The 22,286-nt window shown below is 44.4% G+C and overlaps 2 protein-coding genes across 2 annotated transcripts in view; both read right to left on the minus strand.

Annotated features, from left to right (window-relative positions):
* Positions 1 to 6,611, minus strand: part of LOC308347273 (ankyrin repeat domain-containing protein 26-like) — a 141,011-nt gene extending 134,400 nt beyond the window's left edge. Inside the window, exon 1 of the mRNA XM_080810516.1 lies at positions 6,338 to 6,611. Within this exon, the coding sequence (XP_080666642.1) occupies positions 6,338 to 6,412 (75 nt within the window). The 5' untranslated portion in view covers positions 6,413 to 6,611. The remainder of the gene's footprint in view (positions 1 to 6,337) is intronic.
* Positions 6,612 to 7,558: 947 nt separating this feature from the next.
* LOC308347274 (ankyrin repeat domain-containing protein 26-like) overlaps positions 7,559 to 22,286 on the minus strand; it is a 144,182-nt gene continuing 129,454 nt past the window's right edge. The window contains exons 22-25 of the mRNA XM_080810517.1: positions 16,287 to 16,437; positions 15,578 to 15,661; positions 12,273 to 12,355; positions 7,559 to 10,352 (exon numbers count right to left, since the gene is read on the minus strand). Coding sequence (XP_080666643.1) covers positions 10,239 to 10,352; positions 12,273 to 12,355; positions 15,578 to 15,661; positions 16,287 to 16,437 — 432 coding nt within the window. The 3' untranslated portion in view covers positions 7,559 to 10,238. The remainder of the gene's footprint in view (positions 10,353 to 12,272; positions 12,356 to 15,577; positions 15,662 to 16,286; positions 16,438 to 22,286) is intronic.

Here is a 22,286-nt window from a genome sequence, read left to right on the forward strand (position 1 = left end):
AGGATTCTGAGTGGCTGCTGCAACCAATTCTGCAACTCAGTGCTTAACACAAATTTACTACCTCATGGTTCTAAAGGTCACAGACCTAACATGGGTATCACTGGGCTAAAACCAAGATGTCAGCAAGACTAATTCCTTCTATGGACTCTAGGGAGAATCCGTTCCCTTGAATTTTCCAGCTTCTGGAGGCTATTCACTTTCCTTATCTTCAAGGTGCTTCACACTACCCCCTGCTCGTTGTCACATCTCTTTCTCTGACTCTGACTCTCCCACCTCCCTCTTATAGGGATGCTTGTGATTACACTGCACTCACCCAGATAATCTAGGACAATCTCTCCCTTAACTTAATCACATCTGCAAAGTCCCTTCTGCCATGTATGACATACAGGGTTCCAGAGAGTACCACGTGAACATCTTTGTGGGCTACTGTACCACCTACCAGGGGAAGTTCATTTAACCCAGTTAGGCAAAATCAAATACAAACCATCCTCTATACCGCTATCCCATTCCTTTTTGCTCACCTATGTTATAAAATCAATATATGTCAGCTATTGGATTTGCCTCTACTACACCATTCTATACCATACTATACCGTACAAGACTTTATGGACCACACTGAGAAAGAGAAAAGCAGCCCCTGACATCTGGAAGCTGGCTTGCTGCTACCAAGCTAGGCTTTGCTGTCACTACAAACAGAGTGAGGCACTCACAGCTAGGTCTTTTTTTTTTTTTTTCCTTAAGATTTTATTTATTTATTTGACAGACAGAGACCACAAGTAGGCAGAGAGGCAGGCAGAGAGAGAGGGAGGAAACAGGCTCCCCACCGTGCAGAGAGCCCGACGCGGGGCTCGATCCCAGGACCCCGAGACCACGACCCAAGCCGAAGGCAGAGGCTCAACCCACTGAGCCACCCAGGCGCCCCTCACAGCTAGGTCTTGATGATTCTCCTCTTGAAAATAAACAGCTTCAGGAGCGCTTCAGGGGTGCAAATAAATAAATAAAATCTTTTTTTAAAAAAATGACCAAATATCTCCCCACCATGGCTTATATGAATGACTTGCTTCATTTCCAATTAGTTGCAACTTCACCCCACCCAATTTTCTTTCCTTCTATATCAGATTAAGATACTCAATCATAGAATTATCTCTGCTTCCTAACAGCATCCAATACAGATCACAGCCCCATCTCCTTAAATTCTTTCCAAATCACCCAACACAAGCCCAAATCCTATTTTTAAAAGCTCCTTTCAAATGTCTTCTTATTGAAACACCCCACAGTTCCCGGTGGTACGCATTTTCCCTTACTGCAACATGCAATCAACCTAACTTGGCCAACTACAAGTATATTCCTATGGTCTTTGGCTGGAAAACAGTGACAAAGCTCAGAAAAGACTACAGACCTCCAGACACTGCATTTCAAAATTAGATACAAGATTGATCATTGGCTCCCATCTTCTGCCCAACCTCTATTCTCAAGAGGGAAGGGCTAAAGTTTTTATCTGCAGCACATGGAGAGAGCCATGGAGATGAAGGCAAGACCCTGGTACAAAAAGGCAGGTAAACTCACCTACGGAAGAAGTAGAGAGGATGATTCCTGGCATCTCCATTATATCCCCACTCTATTTGGCCCAAAGGAAGCCATGTAGATTAGGGATCCTAAAATCTCCACTGTTGTAAAAGTTCCAGTGAACCCCAGAACTGTTCCCAACAATGCTACAGCCAGAATAAGGAAGAATTTAAATTGTGCAGCTAGACCCCAACATTCCTGGCCAGCTAGTTTCATAGGTTCTCCCTGGTCCTTTCATTAGCCTTACAACAAGCATTTTATGTAACCAACCTAGCTGGATCCCACATAACCCTGTTACAGTGGAGGTTTAAATTTTATAGGACTATAAATATAGTACAGGCTGTGAAATCAGCCTGCCCGGATTCAAACTCTCGTTCCACCACATGCTGACTATGCCACCTTGGCTACATGCTGCAAAATACCTACTTCATGTGCTTGTTATGGGACTCAAATGAGATACCTGGTGAGCACTCAATAAATGTGATTTATTATTAATTTAGTGAAGGTATTACCAGGATTTTGGGGGGTACTGTTATGTATTGATCTGTGACCATTTTAGAGTAATAGCTGTATCAGTGAAAGTAGTATCAACATAAGAAAACCACTTGGAAGATACCATCTAAGTAAATGCACTCAAAGAATAGAGTACAGGGGTGCCTGGGTGGCTCAGTCAGTTAAGCAACCAGCTCTTGATCTCAACTCCGGCTTTGATCTCAGGGTTCTGAGCTCAAGCCCGCTAGGTGTGGAGCCTACTTTAAAAAAAAAAAAAAAAAGAATAGACGGACCAAAAGACAAGCGGTCCTGCGCAGCTATGGCAGGGATAATGAACAAGGACATATAAATTACAGTCCACATTTCACTTCTCCTGCTGGGTATTTAATAAGCTAGAGTCAATGTTTTGGTATTCTGGGTAATAGTTCGTGGGTGCATACTATTTAAAAACAGGTTAATCAAAAGCAGATCACACATGAAACAATGAAAAATTTGTGTATGAACCCAGGATTATAATTAATCCAATTCTGTGAATCTGAAGTTCAAAAGAAAAAGGAAAAAGCGACCAGCAAAAGAAGGAAAGAAAAAAGATCATTACCACCTGGTTAACAGATTTTAGCTACATAATCACTGAAATAATTGACCAGAGAATTCATAAATATTCATAATACTTAAGACAAAACAGAATTATTACATGAGTATTTATAAGTTAAACACCACAGAATACACAAAAATTAACCCAAAATGGATCAAAGACCCAAAATGTAAGAGTTAAAACTCTAACGCTCTAAGAAAACATAGCAAGACATCTTCATGAAACTGAATTTGGTGATGATCTTTTTTTTTTTTTTTTTTAATTTATTTGCCAGATGGAGAGTACAAGTAGGCAGAGCAGCAGGCAGAGGGAGAGGGAGAAGCAGACTCCCCGCCGAGCAGGGAGCCTGATGCGGGCCTCGATCCCAGAACTCTGGGATCATGACTCAAGCCAAAGGCAGTCACTTAACCGACTGAGCCACCCAGGTGCCCCATGGTGATGATCTCTTGAATATAACACTAAAAGCACAGGCAAAATAAGAAAAAAATGCATAAAATGAACTTCATCAAAATTAACAACTTTTGTACATCAAAGAACATTATCAATAGAGTAAAAAGGCAACACACAGAATGGGAGAAAATATTTGCAAATCTGACATTTAATAAGGGATTAATATCCAGAATATATAGAGAACTCCTGAAAGTCAACAACAAAACCACCCAATTCAAAACAGGCAAAGGACTCAACAGATATTTCTCCAAAGAAGATATACAAATGTAAATGGCCAGGAAGCACATAAAATAGTGCTCAACAGCACTAATCATCAGGGAGATGCAAATAAAAGCCACAATAAGATACCTCTGCACACCCATTAGAATAACTATTGTATTTTAAAACAACAGAAAACAACACGTGTTGGTGGAGAAACTGGAATCCTGGAGCACCGCTGGTGGGGCTGTGAAAAAGCACAGCCACTACAGAAAACAGCATGGCAGCTCCCCAAAACATTAAACATAGCATTTTTTTATGTGGTCCCACCAATTCCACCTCTGGGTATGCATATATCTAAAAGAACTGAAAGCAAGGTCTTGAAGAGGTATTTGTACACCCATGTTCATAGCAGCACTATTTACAAAGGCCAGGAAACAACCCAAATGTCCAGTGATGAATGAATGGATAAACAAAACGTCCTATGTCAATACGAGTGAATGTCATCTAACGTTAAAAAGGAAAAAAATTCTGACACGTGCTACAAGATGCATGCAACTTGAAAGCCTTATGCAATAAGCCAGACACGAAAGGAAAAATACTGTGTGACTCCACTTACATGAGATACCTGCATGAGCCAGATGCACAGAGACAAAAGTGCAACGGTGGTTGCCAAGAGCTGGACGGAGAAAGGAATGGTAAGTCAATGACTCATGAGGGCCGTTTCAGTTTGGAAGGACAGCAAAGTTCTAGAGATGGGCAGTGGGGATGGTTGCACAAGATGTGAATGCACTTAAAGCCAATGAATTGTACACTTAAAAATGTTAATCACATGCTATGAATATTGTATCAGAAAAAAGCGTAAAACTTACAGCATTACAGGGCAAAACCAAAAAATCGCTAAATAAAAGTATTGGCAGCACGTCTTAGAGAAAACTCAAGTATTTATATTCCCTCTGAATAATCTGAGAAAAAAATGCCAAAGACCGGAAACCCAGTGGGCTTGTTCGCATCTGTACAGCTTCTGCAGAGGATGCATTCACCACCCAGAGGTGCTGGTTCGGAGAAAGCTGGGGTGACAAGTGGCAGAACTAAGGCACTTTGAAATGAGCACCAAAACTAGGCTGTTTCCAGAGTAGCAAAGGTAATAAAGCTCGTGGCTACTACAACGCAAGTCCCCTTCTCAATCCAAATGACAGACTCCGTAATTAATTAAAAAGTAAGGCAAAAAGCAAACAGATCAATGGAACAGCGTGGATTACAAAATTAACCCCCACAATTATAGTTACCTAAGTCATGACAAAGGTCGTAAATGGTGCTAAAGGGACTGGACATCCAGGTGGGGGGAAAAAATAAAGATTCCTACCTCAAAACATACACGAAAAACAAATTCCAGATGAACTGCAGATCGAAATGAGAAGAGCAAATCAGTAAAGCATTTAGAGAAAACAGAGAATGTCCTCCCAATTTTGGAGCGGGCAAAGAGTTCTTAAACAGGACAGAGCCAGGACTGACCGTGAAACAATTTCTGTTAAAGTAACTCTGAAAACTAAGGATTTCTCATCAGAAGATACGTCGTTGAGTGTTAAAGCATCCACAAAATGGAAAAAAAAAAAAACCTGCAATACATATACCTGACGCAATTACCATATTCGGAAAGCATAAAGAAAACTTGCAAATCAGTATTTAAGAGATTACAGGACTAATCTGAAATGGGGAAAGATTTGAAGACGCTTCACGAAAGCGTTCCAAATGACCATACATATAGGAAAAGGTACCCAAATTCGTTCATCATCAGGGAAGCGCATATACAATTTTTTGTGCAAAACAAAGTAAGAAAATAAAAGTATGAGGACGCGCTTCCTGCAGCGGCTGAAATCCAGAACAGAGCACGGCACGCGCTGAGCCGGCTAAAGGGTGCACCCAGCCGCGGCGGCGCCCGGGGCAGAGCGCTCGGAACCCGTCACCGGCCCGCGAGGGGCGCACACGGGCGCCCCAGGCCCCAAGCCCGGGCCCCCGCGCCGCCGTCGCACGGCCGTCGCTCGCGGAACGCGCTTCGCTCCAAGCCAGGGCCTGGCAAGGCGGTTCTCAGTCCCCGAGACCGAGAGCCACACGAGGGCGGCGATTCCGCAGCAGAACTTCTTCCCCGGCTCCCGGCGCTGCGGCTGAACGCGGGGCCCAACGCGGGAGCCGTCGGTCCGAAGAGGGGACGAGTACACCCGCACACACACGCACGCACGCACGTAACACGGTCCCCGCGCGGCCACGGGGACACAGACACGCGCACACCGCGCTGCGCTGCGGGACGGAAGGCGCACACACCGGTGCCCGAGGCCGAGCGCTGGTCGGAACAGGCACCCCCCGCGCGACGGCTCCCGGGAGCGGCCCCCGAGCACGGCGGGCGCGGCCCACATCGCCGGGCGCCCCCGAACCCGCAGGGTCCTGAGCCAACGCCAGCGGGGCCGGAGGGCGGGCTGCGCACGCTCGGCTCCCGGACCCGCCACTGGGCACCGCACGCTCGCGGGTCCGCCGGGCCGGCATCCGCCCCCCGCGACGAGAAGAGCGCCCAGCGGCCGGCGCGGGTACTGCGCCCACCTGAGCTTCCGCGAGGGAGCGCGGGGCGGGGGAAGGGGAGCGTGGGGACGCGGGGTAGGGGGGGGGCACCGGGCGCGGGCCAGGGGGGCAGGGGACACCGGGCACGGAAGGCGGGGGGCGGGGATCGCGGGGCGGCACCGGGCGCAGAGGGCGGGGGGCGCGGGGCGGGGGGGGGGCGCCGGGCGCGGAGGGCGGGGGGCGCGGGGCGGGGGGTCGGGGCACACTGGGCACTGAAGGCGGGGGGCGCGGGGCGGAGGGGGGAGGAGGCGGGGGGCGTGGCCGGGCCCGGGAGATGGAGGCGGCGGGGCCGGGGGCGCGGGGCGCGAGGAGGGCGGAGGCGCCGGGCACTGGGGGCGGCTGGCAGTTCGGCCGCGGCGGGCGCGGGGGACGCGGGGGCGCGGGGACGCGGGGACGCGGGGGGCGGGGCGCGGGCCGGCTCACCGTGGATCCCGCACTTGGCTGTGGAAGTGCTGCTCCCGCACCGACACCTCGTCCTGCCCTTCCATCCTCCCTCATGCCCGCCGCCGCGCCGCCCGCGTCCGCGCGCTCCGCCACACCATCGCCCGCCGCTCCGGGACGGAAGCAGACAGACAGCCGACCGCCGTCCGCAGGGTCGGCCACCGCAGCCCCCGTCACCGTCACCGCCGCCGCCTCAGCCGCCTCAGCCGCCTCCCCAACGGCCGCCTCAGGCGAAGCCGCTCAAGCTGCGGAGGGCGGGCGCGGGGCGGGGCCGGGGCGGGACCTGACGTCAGAGAAAGGCGCGCTCCTCAGCCGCCGAGGGGCGTGGCCTACTGGTGAGGGGCGGTGGGGCCACGCCCCGAGGAAGTGGAGGCCTGAGCCGGTCGGGGACGCGATCCTGGTGGGGCGGCGGGAGCGGGTTCTTCCTCATTGAAGGATAACGGGGCGGCCGGCCACAGCCTCGGTGCAGTTGCTCCCGGCAGGAGGGGATCTTCGTGGCCCGGCGCGGCCTGCAGGCCAGCAGGTCTCCCGCGGAACTGGCGCTCCGCCACAGCAGGTCAAAGGCCAGGAAGGACCCCCGGAAACCTGGCTCCCTTGGCTCCGATGACGGCGTCTCCCGCCTGGAAAGCGTGGACAGCCCTGAGTGCGAGGCCCTTGCCGAGCCGGTGGAGTCCCCGCCCCCGGGAGGCCCTGGGCAGATGCTCATATTGGGGACCTGTTAGCAGACCAAACACGGTCATTCATCCCCACTTTACCTCAGTGTTCTTTTTTCTGTTTTCGCCGCGAAACTGAGTCAGAAGGAGTATTTATCATTTTACTTCGGGATTTATTTCACTATAAAGAGGTCACTTAAATGCTGCTGGCTGTGCGATTTTGGGGGGCATCTCTAATTGAGAACTCAAAGGAAGTGAGAAGATCTAGAAATTGCTTTCAAATTATTTTAATGATGTATCTGCATCTAGATTTTTCAGTATCTCTTGCAATTTTGAGTTAAAAGTTTGCTCATGACTCAAAAAAAAAAAAAAAAAAAAAACAATGTTTTTAAGGTCTCCAAAAAGCGTGTCAACCCCATACACCGTGCCTGTGATGCAGTAGGCTGTAAATTGTGGGTAGTGGGAGGACCAGAACAGGTTTGCTCTGAGGGAGTGCCCCTGCTGCCACAGGCTGATAAGAAACCAGGCATGCTTCCAACTGCTTAAATGCAATGTTCACTTTTATTCTTAAAATGTCTCAGAGACGGAAAGAACTACGGAAAGACAAAGTTTCTGAGTCTGTTTTTCTAGACACCCGGATTCTGAGAGCTGGGTTAAACACTTGTCTGAAATGATCTGCATAATTTCTGGGTTAATTAGAGTAAGCAGATCAGATTTTAAGACTACGGCATTTAGATGTGTTCCGGGAAGTAGATGCATTTCTGCTCTTTCTAGCCCAACCCCCAAGCATCTAGTGCTTTCTGTTTTCTTCAGCCCCTAGCCCAGGGTGGGAGGCTTCAAAAACAGCCAGAAGCTCACCCCTTCCTATACATTCTCCTGTCTGCCTTGTGGCATTGCCCCTCCTTCCATCAAGAAGGGTTTATTTTCCACCTCCTTGAATCTGGGCCTGAACAGGTGACTTGCTTTGGCCAAAAGAACAGTAGAATATATGATGCTACTTTGAAAAGCGCTTGTGCATCAGGGCTTGTCCCTTCTTACCAGCCCTGGGCATCTTCCAACTGCTACTGTGCAAATAAGCCCCGACCAAGTAGAGAGAGGGATCCCAGTCCTCTCTGGATCCCATCTGACACAGTCTTTTCTGCATCCCTCTAAAACAAATCTTCCCGTAACACCGCTTTCCTCCCCTGTTCAGTGCACTGCAATGCAGTTGTTCTCACGAAGTGTGGAATAAAACTAAAATCCTTCACTTGGCTTTCAAGAGCTTGACTTTGGAGCCCGACCCCGTCCTTCCAGACACTGTCCCCACTTCATGCCCTGAAGAGCTCTCGGCTACAACCTGGCTTCTTCCTCTCTCCAATCCCCAAGGCCAAGGCCCAGCCCCTTGACCTATTCCGTATCCTCTTTCCTACTGTTCAGAGTCAGTGCTAACTCCCTTTGGCATTCACACCGAGACCCTCTTCTCGGGAAAGGGAACCTCTTACGCTGCGATGTAATGGGAATGCAAGCTGGGGCAGCCACTACAGTACGGAGGTTCCTCAAAAAGCTAAAAATAGAGCTACCCTACAACCCAGCAATTGCACTACTGGGTATTTATCCAAAGGATACAAACGTAGTGATCTGAAGGGGCACGTGTACCCCAATGTTTATAGCAGCAGTGTCCACAATAGCCAAACTATGGGAAGAGTCCAGATGTCCATGGACAGATGAATGGATAAAGAAGATGTGATATACACAACGGAATAGCATTCGGCCATCAAAAACGATGAAATCTTACCATTTGCAACAACAGAGATGGAACTAGAGGGTATTAGGCTGAGCGAAATAAGTCAACTAGAGAAAGACAATTATCACATGAGTTCACTCATGTGGAAATTAAGAAACAAAACAGATGATCATAGGAGAAGGGAGAGAAAAATAAAATAAGATGAAATCAGAGAGGGACACAAACCATGAGACTCTTAACTCCAGGGAACAAACTGAGGGTTGCTGGAGGGGAGGTGGGGGGGGCGGGGTAACTGGGGGATGGGCATTAAGGACGGCATGTGATGAAGTGAGCACTGGGAGTTATATGCAACCGATGAATCACTGACCTCTGCCCCAGAAACTAATAAAACACTATATGTTAATTAATTGAATTTAAATTAAGTAAATAAATAAAAAGACGTTTCTTCTCCACAGTCTTTCCTGATGATTCCAGATTCTTCATTCACACATTCATCCAAAACTGTGGAGACACAATGGAGAGATTGCTGAGGTGCCCGGGGGGCTCAGTCAGTTAAGCATCTGCCTTCCACTCAGGTCATGATCTCGGGGTCCTGGGATCCAGTCCCGCGTCGGGCTCCCTGCTCAGCGGGAAGTCTGCTTCTCCCTCTCCCTCTGCCACTCTCCCCCTGCTTGTGCTCTTTCTCAAGTTAATACATAAAGCGAAGGAAGGGAGGGAGGAAGGGAGGGTGAAAAGAAAAAGAAAGAAAGAAAACTGCTTCAGTCCCTGCTTTCACAGAGCTTGTAACCCAGGAGTAAAGCAGAAACCTTACAGCCATTCCCTTGACCCTTAGCGTACATGTCCCTGTATCTACTGATAGTCAATGGATAAGCTCTTTAAGGTCTAGGGCATCTTTTCCTCCATCTTGTAAACATCTGTGTACTTCCTACAATACCTAATGGAATGTCTTGCGCAAAGTAGACACCTAACAAATATTCCTTGATCGGTAGGCTGCTTGCCCTGAGAAATTTCCTAGACTTCTTCACACTCCGGTATGTCTTCAAGTTTTATGGATGTAAATAATTGTGTGGGCCTTGCTGGTTCTTCCAAGTTCACAGTTCGGATGTCCGTGACTGAAGGCACTGCTTGTTGCTCCGTCCTCTGCTTCGCTGCCACGTCGTCATGTCTTTGAAACCGTTAGAATTCCAGATAATTCCACTCACTTCACTAGGCTTCGCTTTGGTTTTCTTGGTCACAATGATATCAAAGTTTTGAGATATAAGGTGACAGAAACAATGTTTTTAACCTCTTTATGCCCTATACCAAACCAAGCCAAGCAATATTTAGATGTACCCTGTATTTCTCCCAGCCTCTGCCAGAGGTGAGGATTTTCTTTTTCCCTTAGCCACATAGAACAAGAGATACCAACCAGCAAAGGTCTAGCCACATCCCAGCTATCCCTCCGCAGCGGAATAGGTAAACACACCGGGATGTGCTCATGCAGTGGGATAAGACCCTGGGGGAAAAATCAACGCACTGCGCCCACAGGCGACAATACGGGCAAATCTCTGTAACAGCGTCCAGCGTCCACAAGACAGAACAGCGCGTGCGGTATGAGTCCGTCTGGACGAAGGTCCACACCCTGCAAAACAAGACAAGGTATTATTTCAGGATACAAACATGTAGTGGACCTACAGACAAAGGGGGGAAGGATAACTTCCAGGAAGGATGGTCAGGGCAGACAATGGTGGGAGGTGCTCCGGGGGCCGCAGAGATGACTGAGCTCATTGCAAAGACTTGTCAGATCTGGACCCTGAATGCGGCTGTTTCCACCTGTCAGATGGATCCCACGGAGTCTCCCCATCACGTCACCGCAGTGTGTCCCTCTCATTGGCGGAGCCTGGGTCATGTCGCTACACCTGAGCTGCCAAGGCAGAGCGCATGCGATGTTTTCTGCTTCTTTTGTGGGATAGAGTCCCTGCTTCACAGGTTAGGGGCCTCTCGTCACATGGAAAGGGGTTTCTGATATGGTTCAGCCTAAAGGAATTATTGGGTCCAAACACAAAGTTCTCTGGAGACCCAGGACAAGCAAAGTATAAAATTTAGACTCTCTAAAGAAATACATGGACTTTAGGGCTTTGCTAAGTGATAACCAGCCAGCGCTGTGCTGGAGACCAGTTCTCGAACACCCTGGGTCATGATCCCAGGGTCCTGGGGTCGAGTTCCGCATTGGGTTCCCTGCTCAGCAGGGAGCCTGCTTCTCCCCCCCGCTTGAGCTCACTTGCTTGCTCTCTCTCTCTCTGACAAATAAATAAATAAAATATTTTTTAACAAATTATATTTTTAGGGGTGCCTAGGTGGCTCAGTGGGTTAAAGCCTCTGCCTTCGGCTCAGGTCATGATCTCAGGGTCCTGGGATCGAGCCCCGCATCGGGCTCCCTGCTCAGTGGGGAGCCTGCTTCCTCCTCTCTCTGTCTGCCTCTCTACCTACTTGTGCTATCTCTCTCTGTCAAATAAAGAAATAAAATCTTAAAAAAATTGCCAAGGGAAGGGAAGGACTACTTGGTATAAAATTATCATAGTGACTCCTGATAATTTATTCCCTAATAGTCGAGGCTGTGAAAAATATTTATGCATAGATAAGGAAGAGAGTGTGGAAAGAGTAAGAGCCCTCATTCTGCTCCATATTAAAGTGGCCTTTTGATTGGTCAGCAAACAAGTCAGGCACATTAATTCTCAGCATCTTTGCTCTCTCTCTTCCTCTGGCTAGAAGTGTCCTCTGCTCAAATACATACATGGTTTAGGCACACCTGGCTGGCCAGTGAGTAGAGCATGTGATTTCAGGGTTACAAGTCTGAGCCCCATGTTGGGTGTAGAGGGTTGCAAGTTTAAGCCCCATGTTGGGTGTAGAGATTACTTAAAAATAAAATCTTAAAAAAAAAACACATGCATTTTACTCCATCATCTTCAAATCTTCACTCAAATGTCACCTTCTCAGTCAATCAGAAACTGAACATCCCCATTTAAAACTGTGATCTTTCTCTCAAAACTCCCAATCTTCTTCACGCGGCTCCATATTTTTCCCATAAGATTTCATCACATTTGAACATACTCTATTATTTCCTTATATGCAATATCATGGTTTAGTTTCTGTTAGAAAGGACAGCAGAGATTTATTTCTTCTGTCCCAATACCTAAAAGAGGGTTGGAGAATACGCAGTGAAGCTAAAACTTCCAAGGTTCTAATCATGGCTTCGTTTTATCTAGTGTCCAGCCCCACCCAGGAGCCCACCAGAGTGGCCTCATACAATGACCGTGCCATCGCCCAGGAAATTCCTAGGGATTTAGAAGCCCTGTGTCACACATAAGCTGCAAAGACCAAACTGCAGAAGCAAAGATGCACTTAGTACTCTTGTCATTTAGGGAATTACAAGAGTTTTAGTGCCTCGAACTGGAGGTAGAGACCAATGTATATATTTTCTATTCTATACCTTTAAAATCAAATATTGGCCTTATATAATTAGATAATATTTGAAGAGTGCAGGGTAAACTTTTTAACTTACTCCTTTAACAAGTTCAAAGACGACATTTTTCATCTGGACGGGATCTACTGCAGAGTCAAGCCCTGTTGTTGTCCGGAAGCGGACTAAAGAGAAAAAAAAATAATTGTTTATATATTTGATAGTTTCATAAGATTTCAACCACCCTATTATTCAGATGTAAGAAAGTACAGAAAATTATATTTAAGTTTACATACATTAATTCATAGTGAGGTAAAGAAACTACATCTTCCAGATTCCTAGACCATGTTCAAGGAATAAATGACTCACATTAAAATGACATTTTTTTTAAGATTTTATTTATTTGACAGAGAGAGACACAGCGAAAGAGAGAACACAAGTAGGGGGAGTGGGAGAAGAGGAACAGGCTTCCGCCAAGCAGGGCGTCTGATGCGGGCTCCATCCCAGGACTCTGGGATCATGACCTGAGCTGAAGGCAGACGCTTAACGACTGAGCCACCCAGGTGCCCCTAAAATAACATTTTTACACCTTCCAGTTAAAATAAAAAATTGGGGCACCTGGGTGGCTCAGTGGGTTAAGCCCCTGCCTTCGGCTCAGGTCATGATCTCAGGGTCCTGGGATGGAGTCCAGAATCAGACTCTCTGCTCAGAAAGGGAGCCTGCTTCCCCCTCCCACTCTGCCTGCCTCTCTGCCTACTTCTGATCTCTCTCTCTGTCAAATAAATAAATATTTTAAAATGAAAAATTATTTCCCTCTTCCCCTATCATATCTAAGAGAAATTTAAACCAATCATTCTCAAACTCAACTCTGCATAAAAATCACTTGAGAAATGTATAAATGCAAGTTCCCAGGCCATGGCCCAGAATTTCTGGTTTATAGTTTTAGAAAAAGGCCCAGGACAGTTTGCATTTTTAACAATCACCCTAAATTATCCTGATACAACTGGTCAGGGATGCACACCACAAAATTCATTGCCTTAAAATTAGCATAAAAACTGGCACTAACATTTTTTTTTTAAAAGGGTAAACCTTAAAAGAGATTATTTCACTTTTCACGCAGCCTCCTCCTCTAGCAGCTGTTATTACTTGCCCTCAGATGATATATATCAGTAATGACATCATTAAGAATGACAGTGAAAGCTTGAAAGACAGTAAAATACTTCAGATCAACTACAGGGAACTATCACAAAAGTTTCTTAAAACCTCTCCCCTTTGGTTAAACTTCCCTACTGAACAGAAGTAAGTGAGTAATTAGAGCAATTTCTAATTTCCTCAGAAGAAGACAAAAATATTGTCTTTAAGACAGAAATTTAGATGCAAAAAAAAAAAAATCAGTAAGCAAAACTAGAGTTTTGTTGAAAACACTTAACATACCAAGAATACATAAGTTGGAAGAGTAAATGTAGTGTAGTAATTCTACATTGGATACTAACAGTTTTAGCCCACTACATTGTTTATTTAAGGATTTATACAGAGGGACTTTATAAATTATGCAAATTAAATTTATAGCCAAACCACTTGAACCTTATAAGAAATTATAAGGCAATGCACTTCATATTTTGATACATATTTTTGTTTAATATAAGAAATTAAGAAACATAAAATAATAGCCAGAACTAACCCCACCCCTCCAGTATCAATCATATGGTGTCCCTACACTGGTTGTGTTTTGAAAATGAGGAGACAAAAGAAGGTGACTCTGACTATAAAAAGAATATTCTGGGGGTACCTGGATGGCTCAGTCAGTTAAGCATCTACCTTCCTCTCAGGTCATGATCTCAGGGTCCTGAAACTGAGCCCCACATCCGGCTCCCTGCTCAACGGGGAGCCTGCTTCTCCCTGGGCCTGCTGCTCCCCATGTTTGCAATCACTCTTTGTCAAATAAATAACATCTTAAGAAAAAAAAAGAAAAGGATATTCCTGGATGTATGTTAAAATCTCATCTAAGGTTTGATGATACAAAAACCTTAAAATATCTGGGGTAACATGCAAGTTCTGGGATGAGGTCCTGATCCAAACCAACTGTTATTCTTTTTTTTTTTCTAATTTTATTTATTTATTTGAGAGAGAGAGATGACAAGCAGGCAGAGAGGCAGGCAGAGAGAGAGAGGGGGAAGCAGGCTCCCCGCTGAGCAGAGAGCCCGATGCGGAGCGATCCCAGGACCCTGAGATCATGACCTGGGCGGAAGGCAGAGGCTTAACCCACTGAGCCACCCAGGCGCCCCTGACCAACTGTAATTCTTTAATTGTTATCCGTTTTTCTCTCAAGGTAAACAATCCTAAAGAACATAGAAAACACAAGGTAAAAACTGAATAGCTGAGAAAGCAACAGGAACTACTTAGGATGGGCGTTATTACTTCATTTTAGACTGGCAAACGGAGAACTATGAGAATCGCTTGAGGCAATTCTTAATTGTATACTAAATTTATATATATATATATATAAATTTTTTTTAAGATTTTATTTATTTGAGAGGGGGTGAGAGAAAGCACACAAGTGGGGGAAGGTGCAGGCGCCTCGATCCCAGGACCCTGAGATCATGACCTGAACTGAAGGCAGATGCTTAACCAACTGAGCCACCCAGGAGCCCCAGATTTTTATACACTTATGTATTATATATACATTTTTCATAAATTTATTAGTGTGTCTTTGAAATAGGGGACTATTTCACTTTGTATTGTTATTATAAAATTATTCTACATGTTTTCAAATTTTATAACTGGACAGGTGTAACTTTCTAGAAGTCTGGAAAACCAACCATTACCAGAAGCTAAGCTAACATTTTTGCTATAACATAATCCTTGGAACATTAACAAAATATTAATTATTTTCTCAAAATAAAACTTGAAATTCGTACAGTGTCTGAAGGAACTTTTCTTGTAACCCACAAAGCAATGTAAATATAATGAGCCCTGATAATGCAGTTGGCATGTAACCATAACAGATTAAAACTTTTCTACTTCAATGCAAAAAAACACCTCAAATTGACCCAATCTGTGAACTGTTGACTTAGGAAAGAAAGGCCTAGACACCAGAACAGTAAATGCTGGGGCACCCATGTGGCTCAGTGGATTAAGCCTTTGCCTTTGGCTCAAGTCATGGTCTCAGGGTCCTGGGATCGAGCCCCACATCAGGCTCTCTGCTTAGCAGGGAGCCTGCTTTCCCCGCTCTCTCTGCCTGCCTCTCTGCCTACTTATGATCTTTCTCTCTCTGTGTCAAATAAATAAAATCTTTAAAAAACAAAACAGGAAATGCTTCTTCTCTCCTCTCTAAGGCAGACTATGAAAAATAATCAAGTATTTAAAAGATTAAAAATAAAAGTCAGATAAATAAAAAGAGCCTTTACCAGAAAAACATGGATTTTTTAAGAGTCCATAAATGCCAAACAGCAGCAGAAAGAAGAGAATCAGACGAGTTCGTCTCAGAGAATCTGGAGGAGGAAAAGAAAAGAAAAAAAAAACTTAAATCAGATAACAACAATGACAAATGACACCTTGATGAAAAGCAAGAATTAGGTTATTGACAGTAATCATATTCCATCAAATGCAATTTTGGAACCTGACATTCTTTTGTATAATTGCCATGATTTCCTTTCAGCACCCTATTATCAAAAACCTCACGAAGGCACTCATGCTTCTGTCCTTGACTCTGGTTCTCATTTGAGAAAAGGGAGAGTGTCAACAGGTATTTCCATTTTGACACAGCTTAAGTTACAAATATAATGGAATATAACCAATGAAAAGGTGCATATGTGTTAGAAAAAATATGTGTAATCACTTAAAGGTAGGACTATGGGGGCGCCTGGGTGGCTCAGTGGGTTAAGCCTCTGCCTTCAGCTCAGGTCATGATCTCAGGGTCCTGGGATCGAGCCCCACATCGGGCTCTCTGCTCAGCAGGGAGTCTGCTTCCTCCTCTCTGCCTGCCTCTCTGCCTACTTGTGATCTCTCTCAATAATAAACAATAAACAAAATTTAAAAAAAAAAAAAAAAAAAGGTAGGACTATGACTTCCTTTTAGATATTATTCCCAAATATGGATGGTGTCTAATCAACTTACCATTGGTTTTTTGCATTAGGGCTTGAGCTTTCAGAAAACCCTCTGCAAAACCGGTTTTAAATGCATCTTGGTGAGCTTCAGGTATATTTTTGGTTTTCATGAGTTTGTCCAAACTCTCAACATCTGATCCCCTGTCCCGCAACAGGAACCCCTAAATACACAAACAAGGCATCAGTACTGACTTACTATACAGATAACACTGCCCAATAATATAATGATCACTCACAAAAAAATCCTTTCCAAAATTCTAGAATTTCTAGTTTTTGTTGACCATCAGAAGAATTACACTAAGACTCAAAAATAAATTACTTGATCAATGGCAAGGAAACTAACTCTGGAACTTACACTTCCATCCATTGATTAATAAAGAAACTCTCTGTAAGAACACTATACTGAAAACAGTAGGTCGCATGTGGACTCAGGGTTCCAATGGTTTGATGTTCACACTCCTTTATCTCTACCAGAGGAAAAACGTCATTAATTTATTAAATGTTTACTGAGTACCTTTTACAAACTTGAACTTGTATAGGTTGTGAAAATGTAAAGATAAATAACCACTGATCAGAATGTTTTCAATCTACTGGGGAGAGATAAACAAATAACTAATTTTTTGAAATCATTTTGATATTATGTTAGAAGTTCTAGGTCTGGGAGCACCAGGGTGGCTCAGTCGGTTAAGCACTCAACTTTTGGGTTTTAGGTCAGGTCATCATCTCAGAGTCATGGGATCAAGCCCAACATCAGTCTCTGAGCTCAGCAAGGAGTCTGCCGAAGATTCTTTCCCCTCTCTTTCCCTCCCCCACCCTGCTCCTCCTCTGGTCGCATGCATTTCCTCTCTCAAATAAAGAAGATCTTAAAAAAAAAAAAAAAAAGAGGTTATAGGTCTGGTGGTAAAAAAAAATGCTACCTCAGAAGTCAAGAGAGGCATCACAGCGAATAGGATTTCTAAACCACAGGGAACACAAAGCATAAACAATCTGACAGAGCCATGAAATAACAGGCCTTAGCACTCAGGAATGGCAAGCGATCTTGTATGACAGGACTTTAAATGCCAAGAAACAAGCGGAGTAGAGGTTCAGAGGGGGTGCCATATTTAAAGGTGAGAACAGAAAAATGGTTTGCAGAGGCCAAATGGATACTCCAGCAGGAAACTGACAAGAAAGCAGGGGAATACACTTATTACATTAAAACATTTTAGATGGATGGTGGCTTGGTGGCAGTCTGGAGGCTGGAGCCTGGAGAACTAGCCTGCAGCTCAGAACTTTCTACCTTGCCTCTCTGCCATGCTCAGCATGTGTCTCATCTGCAGACTAGTTCCCATGTCACAAGCTGGCTGCAGCCTTCTCAGGACCCCATTCACCCACAACAGCATTGAGCAGAAGGAGGGGGACTGCTTATCCATGTGCTTCTGATAACAAGAGAAGAGCCTTTTCTCCAAGAACACGAAGGCCTCTCACATGCCGTGGCATGCCTGCATCAGATTCAATAACTGACAAGGAAACTGGGTCACAATGGCTGGCTTAGATCCATTAGAATTTCTTGCTGGGGTCTGGATACTGTATCTTTCTCAAGGCGCATGAGTTAGGGTTACACACTGGAATGCAATAAAGACTCTACATCCCCAGAAAAGGTGGGAACAGTTTTTAGGTAGGCAAACAAGATTTTTATTTCAGGTAACACTTCTGGAAACTTTGACATGCTTCCCAACGTGTATAGAAGAACACCAATTGCAACTGTCCACAGCCAATCTCAGACCACCTTGACTATCCTATAATGCTATCCCATCCCAGGAATAGTGTGAGACTTCATCTGAAACTGTGCTAAATTAACTTGCTCCATTTAGTCTGCTTTTTACGTGGCTAGACAGGAAATGAGGTGGGAGCAACATCTATTTCTTCTGAGAAATTGGGCTCCTCTATCCACAACCTCCTCTGAAAGAACATACACAGTAGCCTGCTACATCCCTTTCATGTATGCCACTGAAGGTTCTGCTGGCCACTTCACAACAATGCTCAAGGCAGCCCAAACCTAACAGTAACCGCACACCGCTTTCTTTTAGATAGAAAAGTAAGTCGTAAAGCAATATAAGCAATCTTTCATCTAACAACTATTCATTGAGCTCCTCTTACATTCTCTTGCCTGGGACTATGGAATTTATGATTGGCAGACATAAGTCATGACCTTGTAGAGCTTGAGTCCAGTAGGGAAGATAGGCATTATTGGCTAACAACAATAATAGAAGCAAATGTAAAATTATCAGTGATAAGTGCCAAGAAAGAGCTGCAAGGCAGGTGCACGAAGGCAGACTTGGAGGAGCTGAAGCTTGAGCTTATATTGTGGGAAGATAGGAGTCCGCTTGGTAAGTAGTGGAGAGGTAGAAGAGTGATCCAGACAGAAGGAGCCTCATGTGAGAAGACTCTGTGGCTAGAGAGAACATGGCCAGAGAGGTTGGAGCATGGAGGAGTGAGGGAGGTGGTGCAGGTGAAAGCCAGAGTCTAAGGGAGGGGCCAGATCATACAGGCACTGGTGACTTATGTTTAGAAATAGTCTTTATCCTAAACATAAAGGGGAATTTCTGAAGTGTCTTGTCTAAGCAGTGGTTATCAACAGATTCATATTTGAAAAGGTTATTCTGCCAGGGTGAAGGTCAGATTGCATACAAGAAAGCCATTTTTAAGGCTAATAATGTAGTATTCCACATTAAAAATAATGGTGTTCAGACTATGGTGGAAAGTGACAGAAGAATTCAAAAGATGTTTTGAAGGTAAAAATTTTAAAATTCAGTGGTTGATGGGATGAGAGATAAACTAACCTGTCCAAATGAAGGGTGGTACCAGTCAATGAAAAGGGAACATAGAAATAGGACTTGGAGTAGAGCTGATATCAAAAATACAAGAAGATCTTCTACAACTCAATAGCCAAACAAAACAAAACACAGTCTGATTTTACAACGAGTAGAGGCTCTGAATAGACATTTTTCCAAAGAAGACATACAGATGGCCAACACGTACTTGAAAAGATGTTCAACATCATTCATCATCAAGGAACTTCCAATATACATGCCAACTTTTCAGATATTGTGCCTCGTTAGCCCACTAACAATGGATTATTGTCTATCTCATTTCCTTAAGACCCATAGGACAATTAACAGGATACAAATTATTCCTTAAAGTCAAGCTTCTTACCTGGTTTTTCATTCATAACCACTGTCAGAACCTTTCTTTCCACAGCTTTGCTGTCAAAGTAAATGTTCAATACTCTGAGAATGCTGTGTAAAATAGTGTAGAAACTGTCATTGTAAGACTATGATCAATTCTCTCAAACTAAACAATCTAGTTTTCAGGGTGGGGGGGGGACAGGGGGACATTTTATTATAAGTCTGTTTCCAAGTTTTCCACAAGGAAAGCACAGTCATCATGCTAATATAATGGGTTGACCCTTTATAAAATAAACTTAGCCTAAAATATATGAGTATATCATTAAACTTCTCAGTATGCTGTTGAGGTCTACAAAAGCTTCTAATACCTGGCACCAAGAACGTTTACCCAGAAGAACTCTTCTTTCCTTATATTCTCCAGATTTGGCAAGAGCCATCTTCCCAGGCACTCACTACAGAACACTTATTACCTTTGTGAGATGGAAATTAATGAAAGTAACTACATCTAGAGCTTTCGTTATTGGCATAATTATATCACCACACATCAGTATAAAGAAACATCTCCAATTCCCTGCTTTGAACACAAAGACTTTAGTCCCAAGATTTCTGTTGGATGTCTCATTTCAGGATTCCAAACGAGTCCTACATACAATGGGGCAAGGGAAATCCAGTCACATTTGATGATGGGGTGGGAAGGTACAGAGGGAGGGATAGAAGGAGGGTGAGGGGAAAAGACTGATTTTAGTTCAGGAGACTCTGAGACCAGAAATTCTTCTCGAGTCAACCTGACCACCATTATACTTACTCATAGAAGTCAATGGCTAAAAAGAACAGGAAATACTCGAGGGTAACAACAGATCAAACCTTTAATTCTCTCTAAGAGACTTTCCTCCTAGGTTGAAGATCTCCAAACTTAGGTCTAGTCCTTATCCATAATTATAAGCTGTGCATTTTCCCTGCACTTAGTAGATTAGTTCTTACTACATTGGGAACATTGGCCTGGGGCCATGTTACTATCCAGATACTTTCTTAGGAAGATATAATGGACATGGGTTACACTTAAAATCTGTCCATAAACCTTTTCTTTTGAGTATTGCACCTTGTGTGGTCCATATAATTCTTATGCCAAGTGGACACACAACCCAGAGCCATCAATGAGGGTCTTTGTAGGAATACTGGGAGAGAAACTAATGGCTTCTGAGATTGATGGCTATGAAAATCATGAAGGTCTAGTGCTGCTGGGGCAGTCTTTCCTGCAACCTGGACAGATGTGAGGAAGGATGAAGACAACAGGGGGAAAAACAACAACAACAGAACCAACAGTGGAACATCTATATGTAACTGTTTGAAGTTATTCAAACCCTGAACTTTTAAGTCTCATGCGTGGATAAATTCCCCTTTGTTTAAGCTACTTTGCACTGGATTTCTACTAACTATAACCCAAAGGGATTGGACTGATGAAGAGAAGGAGAACAGGGAATGGACGGTGAGGACAGGAAGGTCTTATAACTATAGCTAGACAACAGCCTTACAAACAGCATTTATGACAGGAAGGTGGCTGGTTCCCCATTGGTTCCCTTCGTTTGTCTTTTGTAGGCCCAGGACAGTTTGCTAAACCAGGATATGTTAACAGAGTTAGGTCAGAGCTGAGGAGTGGGTGGAATTGCCTTCTACTTTTTGCTTCCGCCTTAGGTATGCTTCTCCTCCTCTGATCTCTTCCTTCTTCCTCAAACACAACCTCAGCACTCCCATCACTTCAAAATATCATTTCTACGAGAGTTCAACTCTCAGCACAGCTGACATTTTTACCCTCCTTCTCCTCCTGCCTATATTCTCTGCCAGCTCATACCCTTGGACCAGACAGGGAACTGCTGGCCAAGACCACTTTACATCTGACTTCTCAGTTTAAGTTGCCCATTGCCCTTTTCACTTACAAAACCCCCAGAGAAACTCCTTTCCCTTGGGCTGAGATTCCAACCATTTAAACCATTTAAATGCCATGCATATGCGATGCATATTATAAATCTTATTCCACCTACAAATTCTTATTTAATACCGTAACTCTAGCCTTATAGTCTATGAGCCTGTATTTGAGGGAAAGTTATAACCAAATGTCCCCAAACATCTGTAATCTTTAAAAAAACGTAAAAAATGAAAAATAGCAGTGTCAAACTTTTAAAAATAGGAAAGTGGTGCCATCTTGTGGTTACAAAGAAGTAAAAATAAAAATTTTATCTCACTCTTTCAATATATTAAAGAATCATTGCCCAAATCTGGCCCACCTTAAGCAATCATTACTCTCAGTGTTCTGAAATTCCCAGATAAAATATTGTTCATGTGGAGAGTTTTCCTTGTCAGTCAAATCCGGCCCACCTTAAGCAATCATTACTCTCAGTGTTCTGAAATTCCCAGATAAAATATTGTTCATGTGGAGAGTTTTCCTTGTCAGTCAGACTTATTGCTATCTCAGCCAGGAAAATCTAATTTCCTGAAAAAATAGTTTCCATGATTATACTTTGATTTTTGAATCAGAGACAGATCTTAATTCTGAATGCTACAGTAATGCATTCATAGAAAAGAGCTCTAAAACCTTTTTTTAGGCACTACCATAGTAATCAGCAAATGTCTTTGAGAGACGATTCCAAGCACTGGAAACAACATACGACTGGATTTTTTCAGAGTCCATGAAAGCATAGGTTGACTTCCAGAAAACGTAATGCTATAAAAAGTGTTAAAATCCTTCTTCCCAGAAACATCTGGATTGACCAAAGAAATAAGATGAGCATGAGCTAAAATGTCCTCCCAAATGCCTCACATCTTATAGACTAAAGGAAAATGCCATG

Source organism: Martes martes (genome assembly GCF_963455335.1).
Source record: "Martes martes genome assembly, chromosome: 8".
Classification (NCBI taxonomy): Eukaryota; Metazoa; Chordata; class Mammalia; order Carnivora; family Mustelidae; genus Martes; species Martes martes.